The following is a 17544-nucleotide window of genomic DNA, read 5'->3' on the forward strand; positions in this document are numbered from 1 at the left end:
TTGACTTTTGAGCAGATAAGTCAAGGGCTGTGTCAACAATGAATTGAATAAAGTAAGATAGTGGACAAACAAAGCAGTTTTGCTGAAGCAATGTATTTAGGAAAAGTCTTACATCCACATTAACAAGCTGTATAGATAGGATCCTTGTGATGGGACAACCCCTTTAAGATCTGTCACTTGTGGGAACCATGGCTGGGTTTCTGACATTAAGCCAGGTTATCAGGCGGGTTATCGTTCATGAAAATATAACCCTGCTACAATAGGGAAACCATGGCTGGTTTTCTGATAATTCCCAGAACATAAAAAGATCCTTCATTCATGGTTGTATCTATTCACAACCAATCATAACAACTGACTGTCATCACTAAGACTGAACATTTTACATAGTTTTAAAGATTTTTTCTATCATTTATATTTGCAAAAATGTTTGTCTACGATGTTTAATATAATTAGGTTCATGGGAATACGCCTTCAGGCTAAGGCCCCACTTAGCATCCCGCAGCAAAAAAGCACGGCAGAACTACATCCATTGTACCTATCGAGAAACAACTGGCCTGTCTGTAGGTATAACTGCTACAGTTTAGGAAATCGCAGTGTGTTCACTGAGCATATTTTCCTGCAATGTGTGAATGGGATTTGCTAGAATCTCATCCACTTGGTGTGACTGTAAGATGCAACTTTTTTTTTTTCCCGTAGAATTTTCGCCATGGAGCAAACCGTGAGGCCTCAGCCTTAACCGGTGATGTCTTTGACCAAACCTAGGTCACCATTTTTAGATCATCGGTGGAGGTGCAGAGTGTAGGACCCACAATCATCAGTTTGTCGTCAGGTGAGCACTGCTTCAGCTTCACAGGCCAGTGATGTCATGTTCATTGGTCATATGACCTGTCTATAGCTCAATTCCATTCAAATGACTGGGGCTGGGCTGTAATACCAAGCACAACGCTCTACTTGGTAAGTAGTACCCCATATGTTTCAATCTCCGACTTCAGAGCAATTCCATCAATAATTTGGGGTTTTATTTTTATTACACATTGTGGGAAATCTTCTTCAATTACCCATTTATTCCTTTTTATGGGGAGAGATGATGACCAAATAAGTCCTGCATTTTCAGTTTATTTAAATGAGTTGTCCGGGATAACTTGAAATCCATGCACCACTCTAGACACCCTTCCCCCTCCTACTTTCTAAATAACATCAATTCTGAAAAATGTATAGTTACCCAGATCCCTGGGACAGTCATTTTCTGATTATCCGGTGACGATCCGTTTCGACATTTTGGGTAAGTGAGGAGATTACATAGCAGAAAGCCCCCAGAGACATCTAGAAAGCACTCAAAACACGCTAAAAGGTATATGGGTGCATTTTTTTTTTTTTTTTTTTTGCTCGGAAAACCCCTTTAATTTATAAATGGGGTAAAATTCTTTTTATAAATCTTAAATTTTTCTAATTTTCACACTTTTTTTTTTTTTTTTCAGTCCCACAAGAGAACTTCAACACACAATCACTTGGATAATGTACTGCAATACTTCTGTTCTTCAGTATATGGTTAATACACCACGTGCTCATTAGGTGCTATGTCTGACTGGGCCTAACAGGTAATACATGGCAGTCTGTAGAGGGCTAACCTACCCCAATCTGAATTTTCAGACTCCAGAAGTGAGAGCCAGGTGCTGGCTATATAATACAGTGAGTACCCAGCAGCAATGGCGCAGCTTCTGTGCCAGCACCAAACTATTACAGTGCTGAGCATTAACTGCACCCTCACTACGAAGTAATAATATGGGGTAGAGAACTGGGGATTAAGTAAACTTCAAGTGCATTTACAACTATTGCAGTTGCTGTGTGGAGGATTTAGGTTAATCTCTCTGTAATATACCTTGAGCATGAATGTAGTAATAGAAGAACAAAAGATTTTAAACAGTCACCATTTTTTCATGCATATTTACAGGGCAGTAAAAATCTAAACCATCACAATCAGCAGCAACTTGTCAAATGTATGAATGAATAAATGAATGAATGACCACTGCAATGTCTGTATCGATTTTTATGACAAGCAATACAAGATATTGCTTCATACAGTGAGAATAATACAGACATTTGCTTGATGCCTCCATTGCCGAGATATCACCGTTTTTCTCAATATGCAAATGAACTCTTAGGAGCAACGAGGGGGTGTTGTTTAATTCAGGTGAACCTAGCATATATCTGCAGGGCTGGGTTGACATGCTCGGTTCTGGTGACAGACCCCTCTCGATAACTTGGGTCTGTGTTCCATTTACCTGTAACATATGAACTGTTTCTTTAGATTTACAGTGACATCATTTTGTAAGACCGTATAGAAAAGGGTTTTTACTGTGTTGCTAAGTTCTTACTGCACATCCAGTAATCCAAAGTTAAATACACACTGTTAGCCACAGAAGGGTTTACAGACGTGACTCAAGGCATTCTATGTTATATATGGAGATTGCCTCAACCAAGTTCTCTTTTCTTTGAGAACAAGCAGAACTAAAAATAAAATCTTCATTTTCAAGTTTCACAGTGAGCTGTACAAAACCTAAAGGTCATTTACAACACGGAAATATTCAAAGCAATGGCATTATGTGTAATCCTTGTCTTCCACAGTGCCGCTGCTACTTCCAATAACCCTTGCTTAGTATTTTGTAGAGATTTACAAAATGTTAGAAAACTTCTGCCAGAGTGGAATGTCTTTGTATTTCCCAGATAATGGGAATTTCGTTTAAAATGGAGGGGGCTCAAGTTTTTCCATAAGAGATTTAATCCATGTAGTGCCATTGATCAGTTTGGTAGTTGCAATTATGTATTCTGTTCCGCCATCCTCTAGTTGGGAAAGGAAACGCAAGGCAGCAATTTCCGCAAAGGTTACACCGCCAAGGAAAAATATCAGCATCACTTTGTTCTCCCCTTGTTGACCTGGAAAATGAAATGTATATTTATATATAAACGTGCAAGATGTCATACCAGACAACAACAACAACAAACACTATCAAGGAAATCGAGACATTTGCACCAAACGCATATTAGATATAAAATCTACCCCAGCTCCTAGGTACCCTGTGTTTCAGTTTCTGGTGTATGGGACTACACCAGTAAATTGCTGCCTGTATGTCAGCAACCACTCTAACAATGGTGCTGTTGGGTTTAGGAGTGGTATTGTAATTTTTAAAGTTATTGATTTTTCGTACACTACTCAGGATAGCAGAGTAGGGTTCAGCAGGTTTTACCAGAGCAGTTTATCTTACGGGTTTAGGTTTTGTTTACTTGGGCATTCGTTTCATGTTCCTGCCAATACACATTGGTAACACTACTATAGTCTGTATCCTCTGTCCTCTATGCCTACATTTAGTGCCTCCCATGTGGTTGTTCTTATGACTTCCCTGTTCAATATGCTTACCAAGAAGAACAGAAGTTGGAGCTTCTTCTCAAACTGTGAAGTTAGTGGTGCCTTTGCCATTTCTCTACAATAGTCGCAGGTTTGACAAACTGCCAAATATGACTAAATTTGGGAAATTACATACTGTACATCCCAGTATCTCTGGGAAAAATAATTTGTAGTCTAGATACAGGATGCGCGTTGGAGAATATAAAATAAATAAATAAAAAAAGCTAACTTATGGTAGTCTAGTGATTTTGTAGGGCTTCTGTAGTGATTTACCACTATATGTATACACATAGGAGCAGATTTACTAATGAAAATGTGCCAAAGAAGTTGGAGTACGTTTTATACTTCATTTATTTAGCCACAATTTCTGCGCCTTGCCTGATAAGTTGGTAGGGCTGATAATGTGCCGAAAATGCACCAAGATTTTGTAAAGGAAAAATAAAATGGTACCAACAAGCTTGATAAATTTAGCAAAGTTTAAGACAGTCTAAAAAAAAATTTTTGTCTAAAAACATTAGTACGTCTAAAGTCCATATATAAGCTACACAGATTCTTTTGTGTTTAATTGTGAATGAATATACAACAGGCCACTTACGTTTCTTCATAAGACCAGCTGGTAGGGATTGCCGCTCTTCAAATTGAGGACCAGGAAGAAGTTTAAGAACCTCCTCAATGCTTCGCCAACCTGGACGAACCAGAACCTGTGCCAGCCGTACACTCAGAGGAGCATAGCCACTGTACACATACGAGATGTCATTAGGATTCTAGGTGGGCAATAGCAGAGGGGAAAAAATGTTAGAGATGTTCATCTTCTACAAAATTTTACACAAATAACCCTCAATATTTGGTACTTTGGCTGAAACTACCACAATGTTTTATGACCAGTACCTTAAAAAGAAAAACAAATGCTGAAATGGACCACTATCCAAAACTAGAAGCCGGATGAACATGGCGGGATGGCTCTTCTGTATGGTCTTAATTTATTATGGATTTAGCAGTGGTAAATTTTACACAAGATGCAAGTGAAGAGATGATCATCTAGACATGTGACATTTGTCTAGACCTGTAAATGGTTAATGTGCACTCCAACTGTTTGTTAATACATCTGCTCTTGTTGCAGGTTTCACATTGTTAGAGCTTTGTTCCAGGAACAGAGATAAGCTGAACTGGTTGGGTGTTCTGAACACTTATTTCTATTGGGGTCACCTGCTCGTTCACATCATCCATCCAGAGGCGCAGAGTTTTCCTGATGGTCGGGTAATTATTTCTACTGCCCGATTGTGCCTTTAAAAGCCCGGCCTTTTCCAGATTGTGCAGCGTCAGTATGTGGTCATAGCCATATGTCTGTAAAGCAATTAGAAGATTATATAGAAACACAAGAAAAGTTGGTTCTGATAAATCTTTTGCACCCCCACACACAACCTTGTCTTACCTGTAAAATTTCTTTCTTGTAGAAGTCCAGCACCTTCTGCTTGAGGCCAGTGTTACACACAGATTGAAGGCAGACCAGTCTTAAGATCTTTATTAAGGGATCCTTTTTTGCAATACAATCTTCTATGTATGGATTAATCTTATAAAAATAAAAACACAATGTCATGTCTGAACAATATTGTACTGGTTTTGTAAAGAGTCAACTTAAAGAAAATCAGTCCTTCTATGGTAAGATCAATGTGACAAAAGAGATGCACAAAGTCATCATATCAGCTAGAAAAGCTGACAAATGACTGACTGACATGCGCTTCATGGGACTGTATCTGAGAGCAACCACAGCATACATATATTTAACAGCACAGTGTCCCTGAGCTTTAATCTAATTCCCCTTAGCAGTGTAATATCTGGCCCCTGTTCTATTTATCCTCAGAGGAAAAAACTGGAGACTGAGGTTCTATAGGACTAAACTTAGGTTAGTTTGGCAACATGTGGACCTAGATGACTCCTGGTTTAACCTGGTGATAGATGTAAACTGGCCACACACTATAGGTAGCGGTCAGAGGAATGGACAGGGAGCCCATCAGTGTTTCTTCTGCAAAACAGACTGAAGTAATGCATGCTGACATTTTTTTTCCACACAGATCATGGGTTCAGCAAGAAAAATGTTTGCATGAATTGCAGCATGGACTACTATTGATCATTGTGCTGTCTTTGCAGAGTTTATTTTTCATACAAATAAAAGAAAACATGGGTGTGTGAATGATGCCTTAGGCTGTTCTCTGTAATAATGATATTTCAATAGAATTTGTACGTGCTACAATAATTGTAGGATCCTGTATTCTGTGAAACAATCCTTTGTAAACTACATTATAACATTATAGTGATGTTCTAGTGAATACCAACCTTATCGGTGTCAAAACCAGACATGAATTCTTGCTCCACTGTTAAATTATCAAAAAAGGCTTCTGATGCTGAAAAGAAATAAATATTGTAGTATTATTGTAGGCTTATTTTTTTCCTATGACAAAGGTATACATCAACAGTGTTCCCCAACATTTACCTCTGATGGAAGGCTCGATGTATGCAACTCTATAGGCATACATGGGCCAGTGACTGCTGCTACTACTTACACATATGTGAGTGCACAGGGGCCTATGGACATGTTGAGAGAGTACACCAGAAGCTGATCTGTGTAAATGTATATATGATCACCCATTTGTTCACACCCATGTGGCAATGATGAGGTGCTGCATGTAAGAGATAGGAAAAGCATGTTCCCGAGGAATATCTGTTCTTCATTATTGCTGCCGTGTAGGGGCCTTTATGATGCCATTACAAATACCTACAAGTTTGGATTCTATTTGTTCACATTTTCTATCATTACCTATCTAAGGTGTAGATGACATATTATAGGATACACAAGGAGAAAAATTGCTTTCAATTAATTTAGGTGAGAAATAAGCGGCTCTTACTGGTTATATCCTTTATGAGTTCAGCAATAGATGTGTGATTTGCTAGAGATGCCCGTTCCGCTTGCATATGCGGCAGTTGTGAGACAAACTGCTTGATTTCGCCTACGGTTTTGGCGTTGTGTCTCCCCTTCAGTTGAAAAAAAAAATTCTTAAGTAAAATGGATAGCAGAAATATGGATATGAAATATGAAAATGGTGATAAGCTGAAAAATATGATTTACATTACCAACTGCATTCACATAAAACCTCTTAAACTGGTTGGCAACAATATGCGATCATCAGAGCAGTATAACATTTACTAAATAAACTGATAAAAATATCAAAAGCATTGGCGCAAGATCAATATTGAAAAACATGCGCTAAACACAACTGGCAACCAGATGCATAATGCCGAGTGTGACGTAGTGGGCAAGCCCTGGCATGAACTGGGTAATGATGCCTGGCTGGTAAACCATCGCTTTCAGCAGGGTAATCTCCAATCTCATTATCACCTTTTACAGACAAGTCTTTCCTTCAGGGTAAGTATTTAAACTGGATAAATAGTATAAGACAGAATTAACCTTGTCATCACGTCACAAAAATGAGCAATAAACCTAAAGTAAACTTATGACAAGTTGTCTTATATGAGATCAGCAACATTCAAACACATCCAGACAAAAAAGCCCTAATTCAATGGATATCGCCTTTACTTAATTTACATTTACTGCCTTCTGTAATACGATTATTCCACCTCCCACCCCTAATACCCCTTATAATCACAAGCATGTTATTTCAATAGAAGGAGAGAGCCAGCTGTCAAAGTTCTACAAACATAATTTAATATTCTCCCTACAAGTAAAAAATGTATTTTCCTTTTACAACCCTGGGGAAGATTTCTTAATACTGGCACACAGAGGGTGTAGTACACCAATCTGTCTCCAACATGCAGCGTATACTAGAGTGACCAACAGTAGCGAATAATCTGCTGTCAACTAAAAGGACAAGTCATTTTCAATAGATCAATATACTCCACTCTTTGCCTTTGTATGCTTCCACAACTGACATTTTTAAAAGCTATAGTCACTTTTGACAAATTATATATATATATATATATATATAAATATTAATATTATATAATATATAATATATATATATACATATATATATCCTATTAATATTATAAATGTGAAAGTTTGTGAGTTTGGATGTTTGTGGGTTTGTGTGTTCGGATGTTTGTTAGTCAATCACGCAAAACCCGCTCGACCGATTTGGCTGAAATTTTCCACAAACATAGTCACTACACCCGATTGCGCAATAGGCTACTTTTCGTCACAATAGCGCACATACGTTTTTCCCAGGACCCTCACAAACCCCAAACTCACACCACCATCTCTGCAATCTCACACACTTTGGACCATAATAAGCCACAAAATTCATATTGCCCTCTACAGCCTCGCCCCTAACCCCACACAATCACATATACAGATACTTTACCACTCTGCCCCTCACTTTAACGATACTCCAGGAGGCGCTCTATAACGCTCCAGAGCAGCCATGTTTGCCGACCCCCATCGCTCTGATAATCCGCGACACCCCCCACCCATGTCAATACCCCTAGGCGGTCTAATAAATGCAAAAAAAAAGTTTAAAAAAAGTAAAAAAAATATTAAAAACAAAAAAAAAGGATTAAAAATTCAAATCACCCCCTTTCCCTAGAACACATATAAAAGTAGTTAAAAACTGTGACACACATACATGTTAGGTATCCCCACGTCTGAAATCACCCGCTCTACAAAGCTATACAAATATTTTTCCAGTTCGGTAAACGCCGTAGCGGGAAAAATGGTCAAAAGTGCCAAACCGCCGTTTTTTCACTGTTTTGATTCTGATAAAAATTTGAATAAAAAGTGATCAAAGCAATAACATTTCCCGAAAATGGTAGAACTAAAAAGTACACCCAACCCCGCAAAAAAAAGACGCCATATGCATCCCCGTACATGCACGTATAAAAAAGTTACAGCTGTCGGAATATGGCGACTTTTCAAAAAAAAAGTTTTTTAAACAGTTTTGGATTTTTTTTAAGGGGTCAAAATGTAAATAAAACCATATAAATTTGGTATCCCCGGAATCGTAACGAAGCACAGAATACAGGGGACATGTCATTTTGGTTGCACAGTGAACGCCGTAAAACCAAAGCCCGTAAGAAAGTCGCAGAACTGCATTTTTTCTTGAAATCCACCCCATTCAGAATTTTTTCCCTGCTTCCCAGTACATTGTATAGAATAAATAACGGTGGCATCATGAAGAAAAATTTGTCCCGCAAAAATTAAGACCTCATATGGCTCTCAGAGCGGAGAAATAAAAAAGTTATGGGGTTTAGAAGGAGGGGAGTCAAAAACGAAAATCAAAAAATGCCATCGGCGGGAAAGGGTTAACTTCAAATCCTTCTGTCCCAAAGTCACTATGTAAAGTTTCTCACAACACCGTATATATAGCAGCTCTAATACAAAGTAACTGCAACACAAAAGTCTCACGGATTCTCTGAATTACAGCAACAACAAGATACAAAGTTACATTTCATATCCCATACCATATACACACTACGAAAACCTTACCCACGCCTGTATATACCCACTTCTACAATCACCGCAGACGAAGTCGCGGGTAACAGCTAATATATATATATATATATATTATATATATATATATATATATATATATATATATATATATATATATATATATATATATATATGAGAGAGAGATCATTCTTACATATTAATAGTTACATAGCATTATTAAAAGCTGCCATACATTTAAAGGGGCTCTATCACTGGGAAAAGTCATTTTCATCTAAACACATGCTTGCATAGGCTTTAGAAAGTCTATTCCACACCTACCTTTAGTATGTAAATTGCCTCAGTGGTTTCTGAATAAGTCCATTTTTATTCATATGCTAATGAGCTTCCAGCCAGCACAGGAAGTTCCCAGCAGCCTCCTCTCTTCTATTATCTTCTATGTGTGTGAGGCAAACAGGAAGCTGAGTCATCATCATCAGCAGCAGCAGTCTCCCATAGGAAACAACAGGAGAGGAGTGCACGATGTATCGTGCAACAGTCTAATTAGCATATGAATATAAACGGACTTATTCAGAAACCACTGAGGCAATCTACATACTATAGGTAGGTGTGGAATAGCCTTTCTAAAGCCTATGCAAGCATGTGATTAGATAAAAATGACTTTTCCTAGTGATAGAGCCCCTTTAAGGTTTTAATCTTTTTCAGTCCCCTTTGATATTGAGTACACTGCCTGCTACTAGTTTATCATGTGTACATGTTTCTCCATGTGATACATGCTAGATCTGAATTCTGTGTATCCAGGATGCTACTGTCTTCTATAGCTCTTAGGTACCAGTGCAGCTTCATTTTGTTCTGCTTTCTGCAGCACATGGGGTCTCTATTCTCCCCAGTACAGGTATATTGACATGATGCTGGGAAATGTGTAAGATCTCCACTCAGCAGCCTTAAGTTTACTCTCTCTGCAATAGCTTGTTCAGCTGTATACAACCTCTTCTGCTCCTTGCTGGTACCTTTAAGGCTAAGGCTGGTCTTACACGACCGTAGTTTAAGACCGCAAATGGTCAGCAATTGAAGATTTTCAATAGCGGACCATTTGCGGACAAATTATATTCAATGCGGCCTCTTACACCACCGGTGTTATCCGTGGTGTGGCCGGGCCGCAACCGAGGTCCGCACTTTATAGAACATATCCGTAATGGCCGTAATTCACGGCACTGCACAGACACGCCCATAGAACTCTATGGGCGAGTGCGGCAGTTTATGGGCATCTGCGGAGTCTATGTTGATGATCAGCAACTAGTATTGCTAATCAGCAACTTGCAGACCGTAAAAGCATTATGGTCGTGTACGACCAGCCTAAGAGAAGGGATCAGGAGATCAGAGAAGACACATGAAGTCAGCTTTGAGCAGACCACATGCAACGAGCAACGTGCACTTGGATCCCTGTCAGAAGTTGCAGCACAGTCAGCTATGGAAATCTTTTATGAAAAGCATTTGTTAAATTTTCCATTTATAAAACAAATGAACAAATAAAAAAAAACCAAAAAAAAAACCCAGTACAAGTTAAAAAGAAAAACTGTTCCCAAATAGAATTATCTGTCAGAAAAAAACTGAAATGGGAACAATAGCGGAAATCATAATGCTGCAGAATGTGTACGCAGAGTCTGAGTTCTACCTTACCTCAAAAGCTGCAGATATAATTTTGGCCTTCTTACTCAGCACTGAGCCCACAGCGTTGAAGTTTTTGTCCCTGATCTCCGCATACAGCTCCTCAGCAGAGTTTAGCAGCAGCTTCTTGGGTTCTGTAGGGAGATCTTTCCCACTCTCGCCCTGTTTCTTGGGAGCAAATTTTTCTGGGGGAAGTTTCACATTGCCTAATGCAAGTACAGAAATAGAGATTTTGTCATAGAAATTCCTGGGATGTAATAACACAACCTGGCTGACAAAAATAAATCTGGAGCGGATTATAAGAGGGTGCTCACACATAGGAATTTGAGGCACAATCCCCCTCCCATTCATTTCAGTGGGAGATGGTAGCTGATTTTTTCTTATAGATGACTATCAGCTACCGGAAAAAATAAGTATCCTGCTCGTTCTTCAGGCATATTCCACTGAAATGAACAGGAGTTGGGAAATACACTTTTATTGTCGCTGCGGAATTGGATGCGGTATTTGTAAAAATCCACTTGTGGAATTTATCCCTGCCAAATAAAGACAAAATACAGTGGCATCTTCTCCAAATTCTGCACATTGCAGAAAAATATGCAAAGTAGAAATGATGCGATTTCCATAACCGTTGTGGTTTTGGAAATCACAGCATGTCAATTATACCTACAGAAACACTGGCAGTTTTCCTATAGGTATAATGCAAGCAGGAATCCTTTCAGACATTCTGTCAAAAGCACTGTGGGAAAACTGCGATGCGTTTCCGCCATCGTTTTTCCTGCTATATGGGGCCTTGCAAAAGACAAGATCAGCTCAAAATTTCACCCAATATGTCTCTCATTCATTTCTATGGGAGGCAGATTTTTTTGCAGAAAAAACCCCCCAAAACTTCTAGCTCTTTCTTCTGATACACCCGTTGAAATGAATTGGAGCAAATTTTAGAGTGGATTTATAGAATCAGCATTGAAATCAGCTTCAAAAATCTGTTTCAAATTCTGCCTGACTGAACTCCAGGTGAACATCACAAGTACAGTAAGGTAAACATAGGGCAGATCAGAGAATATACTAAGGAATGATAAGCCAGTGTAACATACACTAAATAACCCATACACTTACTATTTTGGATCCCATAGACTTCATCGATAAGTCCTTCATAAGTAAGCTGGGTTGCCAGTGGTGTCAACAAGTCCACATTACGATCCAGCAACAAAAGGGTGTCAAACACTGGAGTTATCTGGTTGTTGCTTCCCCCAAGCTCTCGCTTCATCCTGATCATCATATTGGCGACATGCTAGAAGCACAAAAAAGTTATGTATCCCTTTCATCTAGCAGATATCCATTTGTTACCTTGCTACAGAATAAATTACCAAGTGACTTATTTGCTGTAAAATGTGGAGAACAACCGGCTGTAGCAGTGAAAAACTACTCCGAAATTAAAATAATAGTTACGACATGACTATAATGCAATTATTGTTTCACACAGAAAACTTAGTCATATGTGAAGGATAAAAGAGCTGCAGCCATACAGAATGTGATGAGGGGACAGGCGTAAAGTCACATAAACACAAGATAGCTGACAGCCATGGTATTTCAATAGATTGACAAATATGTTTGGATAGATTAAAATCCATCTTGTCCACTAGATGGGTCATACCACTGATCTGATATTAATAGCTTATCCTCGGGATGTACACTCAGTGAGCAAAAATAATGAACCCAGACAGAAATGTGAGATTGCTCAAAAACTCGACATGCAGTTATGCAACTATTGGTGAGAGATCGCTGACAGTTACACATACCTCTACAATGAAAGACATTTTGCCCACTTGACAGTCTATGAGAGGGGGATACATTATTGGACTGAGAGAATCAGGATGGTCATTTTGTTGAACTGCCCACCATTAAGCTGCTCTGACGTGATTGTAGGCTAGTTCACACTGAGTTTTTGGTCAGGAATCTGCCTCAAAATCAGCCTCCAGAAAAAGCCTCTATTGGGAGGCGTTTTTTTTGAAGGCTGATTTTGAGGCGGATTCCTGACCAAATTCATGACCAAAAAACACTGTGTGAACTCAGCCTTGGGAAGTGTTGGGAGCAGAGGTTGCATAAGGGCACACGCAAGTCTTCTGAATGGCTCAAATGCACAAGCAGCTCCCACAATTTCCTTGTCCACCATCCATACACAGATAGCACCTTCAATACACACCTCTCTAATCCGTGTGGACATCCTTTGGCTACATATGTGGTCCCTCGTGGTAGGGCTTCCAACTGGCATGTTTCATTAAGATAATGCTTACCCACACATAGCAAGGGTTTCCCATGATTGTTTATGCCAAATTTCAACACTACCTTATTCTGCACAGTGCCATGTTTATTGCTAATACAGTATCTATCTGGGATGCCAGCTTCAGCAACTTACAAGTATGCAGATTCAACAAAACCAGCTGAAAATCTGTGGGCACATGTGCCGTAGGATACCATACAGAACCTATAGGTCTCAATGCCCAACTGTATCTTATCTTGTATCCAGGTTGGAGGCAGACCCACAGTTTACTACAGCTTCCTTTCAATCACCTTCTCCAATAAACTTATCCTTTTGCTCTGATATCGTAATCACTTCTATAGATCATCACATACAATTTCAATCAATTCTAATAACTCCTTTTAATGCATTATTTTTTGACAACGAGCATTTAAGCAGTAATATTTCTGATCAATGACCTCAGACACAGGAAACTTTCCTTTAGAAACACTGTAGGGACCCGTGTTTAGACATCTTCCCGATCTGGAGAGGACATGAATTAAGACTGCACTGCATCTATCTTATTGCTCTATAATGGCTTCTCGGACCACTATTTTTCAAGCACAAGCTGTACTGACGTATTACCTAGTAAAATCAGTTTAATAGGAATAATATACAACACGTGTTCTTGTATTCTTTACAAAAAAAAAAAAAAAAAAGTAATACGAAACCTCTAACGGCTAGTTCACACGGAGGGCGGATTTTGGCACTGAGAGTGGCACTTCGGATCAAAACCTGCCTGCCACGACTGTCCCGGATTCCCCCTCCGGAGTCGGCTCAAATGAATAGGCCGACACCGGAGGTTGCTGCTGCCAGGCGGACACCCAGGCTCAACGAGCCATGGAATCCACCTGAAGAAAGGTCATGTCGCTTCTTTTTTCCGCTAGCGGCAACATGACACTAGCAGAAAAAAGAACGCTAGCAGTCTCCATAGACCACCAATGTGAGGGGACGAATTATGACGTGGATTACGTGCCACAATCCACCCCCTCTGTGCCCGTGTGAACGGGCCCCAACACTACAGCAAACCTTGTGTATCAAATACCAGTCCAGTGTAGCATACCAGTGTACTAAGGAAATTACCTAAAATTACTGAGATACTAGTATTGACAGACTTGTTGGCGAATTCATGGGTCATAGCCGCAGGGCATAACCCATCTGCCATTCCGGCTTACCCTTGCGCATTCTCCTTTCCCACAAATCTGAGGAATAGTTCCATACAAGGCCTGCAAAGTGGTGAGCCCTTTAGCTGCATGATAAAGTGTCGTCTGATCATTCTCCAGGTAGCATTCCTGAAAATACAATAAAGTATTAATTAATAATTTGATTGATAACATCCTTCAAGAAGCATCTCATAGGGCTTTGTGTCTGAGAGCCATGTGATCCAAGCCTGTCAATTGCTGACGATCTCCATTACTAGGCTATAATAGGCTATAGACTAGTAATGGTCAGTGTGGAATAACTTGTAAAGGAGACATCAGAATACATAAGAATAACTCTTCAGTAAGTTTCATCATGTCATCTAAAAACACACATTCATCTCTATCGGCAGAGCCCCAATAACTATACCTTGAAAGCATTTTCAGATTCCATAGACAACAAATCTCCATCGAAAGGGATCAGGTTTAGGCGATATTCCTCACGGTGATAAAAAGAGCCTAGGACGCCAAGATCCTTAAGCCTTTGCTCACACAGCAGACTATGACGAGGCACAAATAAAATGTGGAAATCTCGCTGAGAAGAACGCCCTTTATCTTCTCTATTAAGAAACAGAATAAAAAAGGGTTTGTGAATTAGAATGACACAGATACGGTCTTTTTTCTTTCTTCTTGTCAGTAGGTCTTTGTAGAATGGGAGGAAATCCACGCAAACATGGGGAAAAACATACAAGCTCCTTGCAGATGTTGTTCCTGGCGGGATTCGAACCCAGGATTCCAGTGCTGCAAGGCTAACCACTGAGATACATCAATGAAGAATGAACTGTACAAAATAAGAAGATTTCAACTCTCCCCCATTACAAATTAGAGCCAATGTATAACACACACTTCAGCGCTCTGCAGGACTCTTCCCTCAATTTTCTTGCTTTTCAAAGATGGTACACCTTAGGGTCATTGCCCACAAGAACTACTGAAACACCTTTATAAATGGCCCCTTTTCATAAGGTAATGACCTCCATTGACCACGGTACACAATTTGATGGGATTGTCCAGAACTTTCAGAAACAAACCTAGCAAATTCAGTCTGTCCTGAGCAAACCCTACCAAAAAGGGGCAAGGTTTCTAAAAACATTGCCCACAATTGACCATTTGCACCTGGTTGGGAAAAAAAAGCCTATGCTGCAGGACTTAAATGCTCTTATATTAAAAACTGAAATATTGGTAACTATGTTACAGGACCTCTGAATGACGTCACAAATTATTGTGCAAATCTGATTTACGTGTCATAAAGATTACATTTTATGTTTTTCATTTACATTCATGGATGGTTTTTGTCTTAGGACTCTCCTGATCACTGATATCAATCTCAAACACTGGTGATAATAATTTTGCTTGGGAGCCCAATTAAAAGAAACCTACTTAGCGGATTGTGGTTTTTTAATTTGTGGAAAAAAAATTGTATTGGATGGTTTGTCCAATACGTGTTTTATATTGTAGTGGTTGAAGATTTGGATATTACACTGACTGTCATTTGCATCGACCATTTAGGAAAATCTGAGAAAAATATAGTTTGAATAATCATTTGGAATGCGATTTTATATATGTATATACGACTGCCAAACCCTCCAAACTTACCTCCGAATGTTCTCAGCAATTATGTCCATAAGTTCCAGTTTAGGTCTGACAAAAAAGATGATGTTTTTAACATCAGATGACGGTAATGGACCCGCCTTAAGCGTGAACATTTTTTCCACTTCATGTTCCTAAAATAAGATGTAACAAGGGGAGTCAGTAGACCTGTGCAAGGAATAGGACTCACTGAACTGCTGACACAAATGGACGATACCTTCAAGAGTGAATACTGGGCAATTAACCCAAAAGGGCCGGTCAGATACTCATCCCAAACAATAGCCTGCATGCAACAAGAAAACAAAAAATTAGTCCAAAAAGTCAGAATGTTACACAATACAAAGCTACATATAATTGTTTTACGTTTAACAGTACTTTAAGTGTCAATGAGTATGTCTTTTCTTTTCATCAACCTAAAGGAAACACTTTTATATTATATACTCTCCTTCAAGCTCATAGAGACCTGGCAGTTGACATTGGTGACACTGCATGAACATAATCCTAAAACATCCGCCAAGAAGAAGGGGCTACAGCACTTAAACCTATTAGGACTAAACAGTGCTGTTTGGGTAAAGGCTGCAGCTGTTTCACTGAATACCAAATACTTTAATACTGGAGCCGCTTCAAACAACTCATCTGTTGGGGTCCCAAGTGTCAGAAGCCCAGCAACGAGATGTTGAGTGCCTATCATACGGACAGGACATTAGGATTTACCTCCTGGAAAACCCCTTTACACTAAGGCTCCATGGGATGTTCCGCGGCAATAAAGCGCTGCCGGAAAAACCGCGGTGGGAATGCATCACGTTTCTTCCCACAGCGCTTTAAACAGAAAGTTTGTGGAGTTTTCCTCTGCGGATTTTCTGTTACAATTATATCTATAGGGAAACCGCCGGCATTTCCGGAGGTATAAATGACATGCTGTGATTTCCAAAACCGCCCTGGAAAGTGGTTTATAACTGGAGGTACGCTATAATCGCACATAAACACAGAGAATCCTCTCCAATAGACAACCTCCATGTAGATTTTCAGTGTCATTATCTCCCAGGTACACCAGCCATCTTCCTTGAAAGGATGCCTCCGCCACTTTGCCAAGATCAGCATTTACTGACAAAGAAACCCTCTAAAGATTTCTCCGAGTTACCAAGTGATCTTAAAGGGTCAAAACAAATAGTAGCAGAAGCCACCAATGTGCTCAGAGAAGACTGAGATCAGACACGCAGATTTTGATTTAATCCTTTGAGCAGGGACCGAGTGTGCAGACTGGGGGCAGCGCATTTATAGCAGATGACAACCCAGTGTCACAGATGATTTCTGAGCTCTCACTGGCAGTTTCCATACAGCACAGAACCCCCATGTCACAGCAATCTGTGCTTCACTGATCTGTCAGCAATGAGAGAGATCTAGCACTACTGTCACGGTTTCCTGTGTGAACAGGGCTTTATTGAAATAACTACTTATGTACTATAGTTATGTATTATTACTGCACTCACTCCATAATACAACCACTAGTAAAGAACACTGATACAACCTGCAGTCACCACTGTAATGTAACCACGAGACATCTGGCCGGCCCTCACCTTACTCCCCGCACATTTATCTAGGAACTCCCGCAGCTCAATGCGCATAGCCTCCCTTAAAACGTTGAGGTTGACCCGGCCGCAGGAGAGATGAGTCGCCATGTTGAGACTCCCGGAGAAAGCCGGATTCAGGTGACAAGCACCGTGTGTCACGTGACAGACCGTGTATCATGTGACAAGACCGAAGGAAGTGAGGCAGAGCCCAGGCAGCACTAGCGGAGCGCCGAGCGCCATTGGGTTAGCAGGGTCACGTGATCGGCGGCTAATGGTAGACGGGACGAAGGATTAGGTTCTGTGTATACAAGGCTTTGTTACTGTGTAATACTGATTAATGCCGGAAAAGACTGAGGTGC

The 17544-nt window shown here is 39.9% G+C and overlaps 1 protein-coding gene across 1 annotated transcript; it reads right to left on the reverse strand.

Annotated features, from left to right (window-relative positions):
• Positions 1 to 1382: 1382 nt before the first annotated feature.
• On the reverse strand, positions 1383 to 17339 carry VPS33A (VPS33A core subunit of CORVET and HOPS complexes). The gene is made up of 13 exons (XM_075273456.1): positions 17192 to 17339; positions 15832 to 15897; positions 15621 to 15748; positions 14398 to 14587; positions 14004 to 14120; positions 11646 to 11820; positions 10545 to 10738; positions 6307 to 6433; positions 5738 to 5805; positions 4836 to 4973; positions 4610 to 4747; positions 3999 to 4167; positions 1383 to 2934 (listed from the first exon to the last, which is right to left on the reverse strand). The coding sequence occupies exons 1-13, from the start codon at positions 17291 to 17293 to the stop codon at positions 2741 to 2743; spliced, it is 1806 nt and encodes a 601-aa protein (XP_075129557.1). The 5' UTR covers positions 17294 to 17339; the 3' UTR covers positions 1383 to 2740.
• Between the last annotated feature and the right edge of the window lie 205 nt (positions 17340 to 17544).

This window comes from Leptodactylus fuscus, chromosome 1 (assembly GCF_031893055.1).
Source record: "Leptodactylus fuscus isolate aLepFus1 chromosome 1, aLepFus1.hap2, whole genome shotgun sequence".
Taxonomy (NCBI): Eukaryota; Metazoa; Chordata; class Amphibia; order Anura; family Leptodactylidae; genus Leptodactylus; species Leptodactylus fuscus.

Excerpts from the sequence above, each read along its gene's own strand:
- VPS33A (XM_075273456.1), bottom strand. The coding sequence starts at position 17,293 with ATGGCGACTCATCTCTCCTGCGGCCGGGTCAACCTCAACGTTTTAAGG. Across the intron at positions 14,121-14,397 it reads AATCTGAAAATGCTTTCAAG|GAATGCTACCTGGAGAATGA; the intron begins GTATAGTTATTG and ends TTGTATTTTCAG. Across the intron at positions 5,806-6,306 it reads ACTCATAAAGGATATAACCA|CATCAGAAGCCTTTTTTGAT; the intron begins GTAAGAGCCGCT and ends ATTTCTTTTCAG.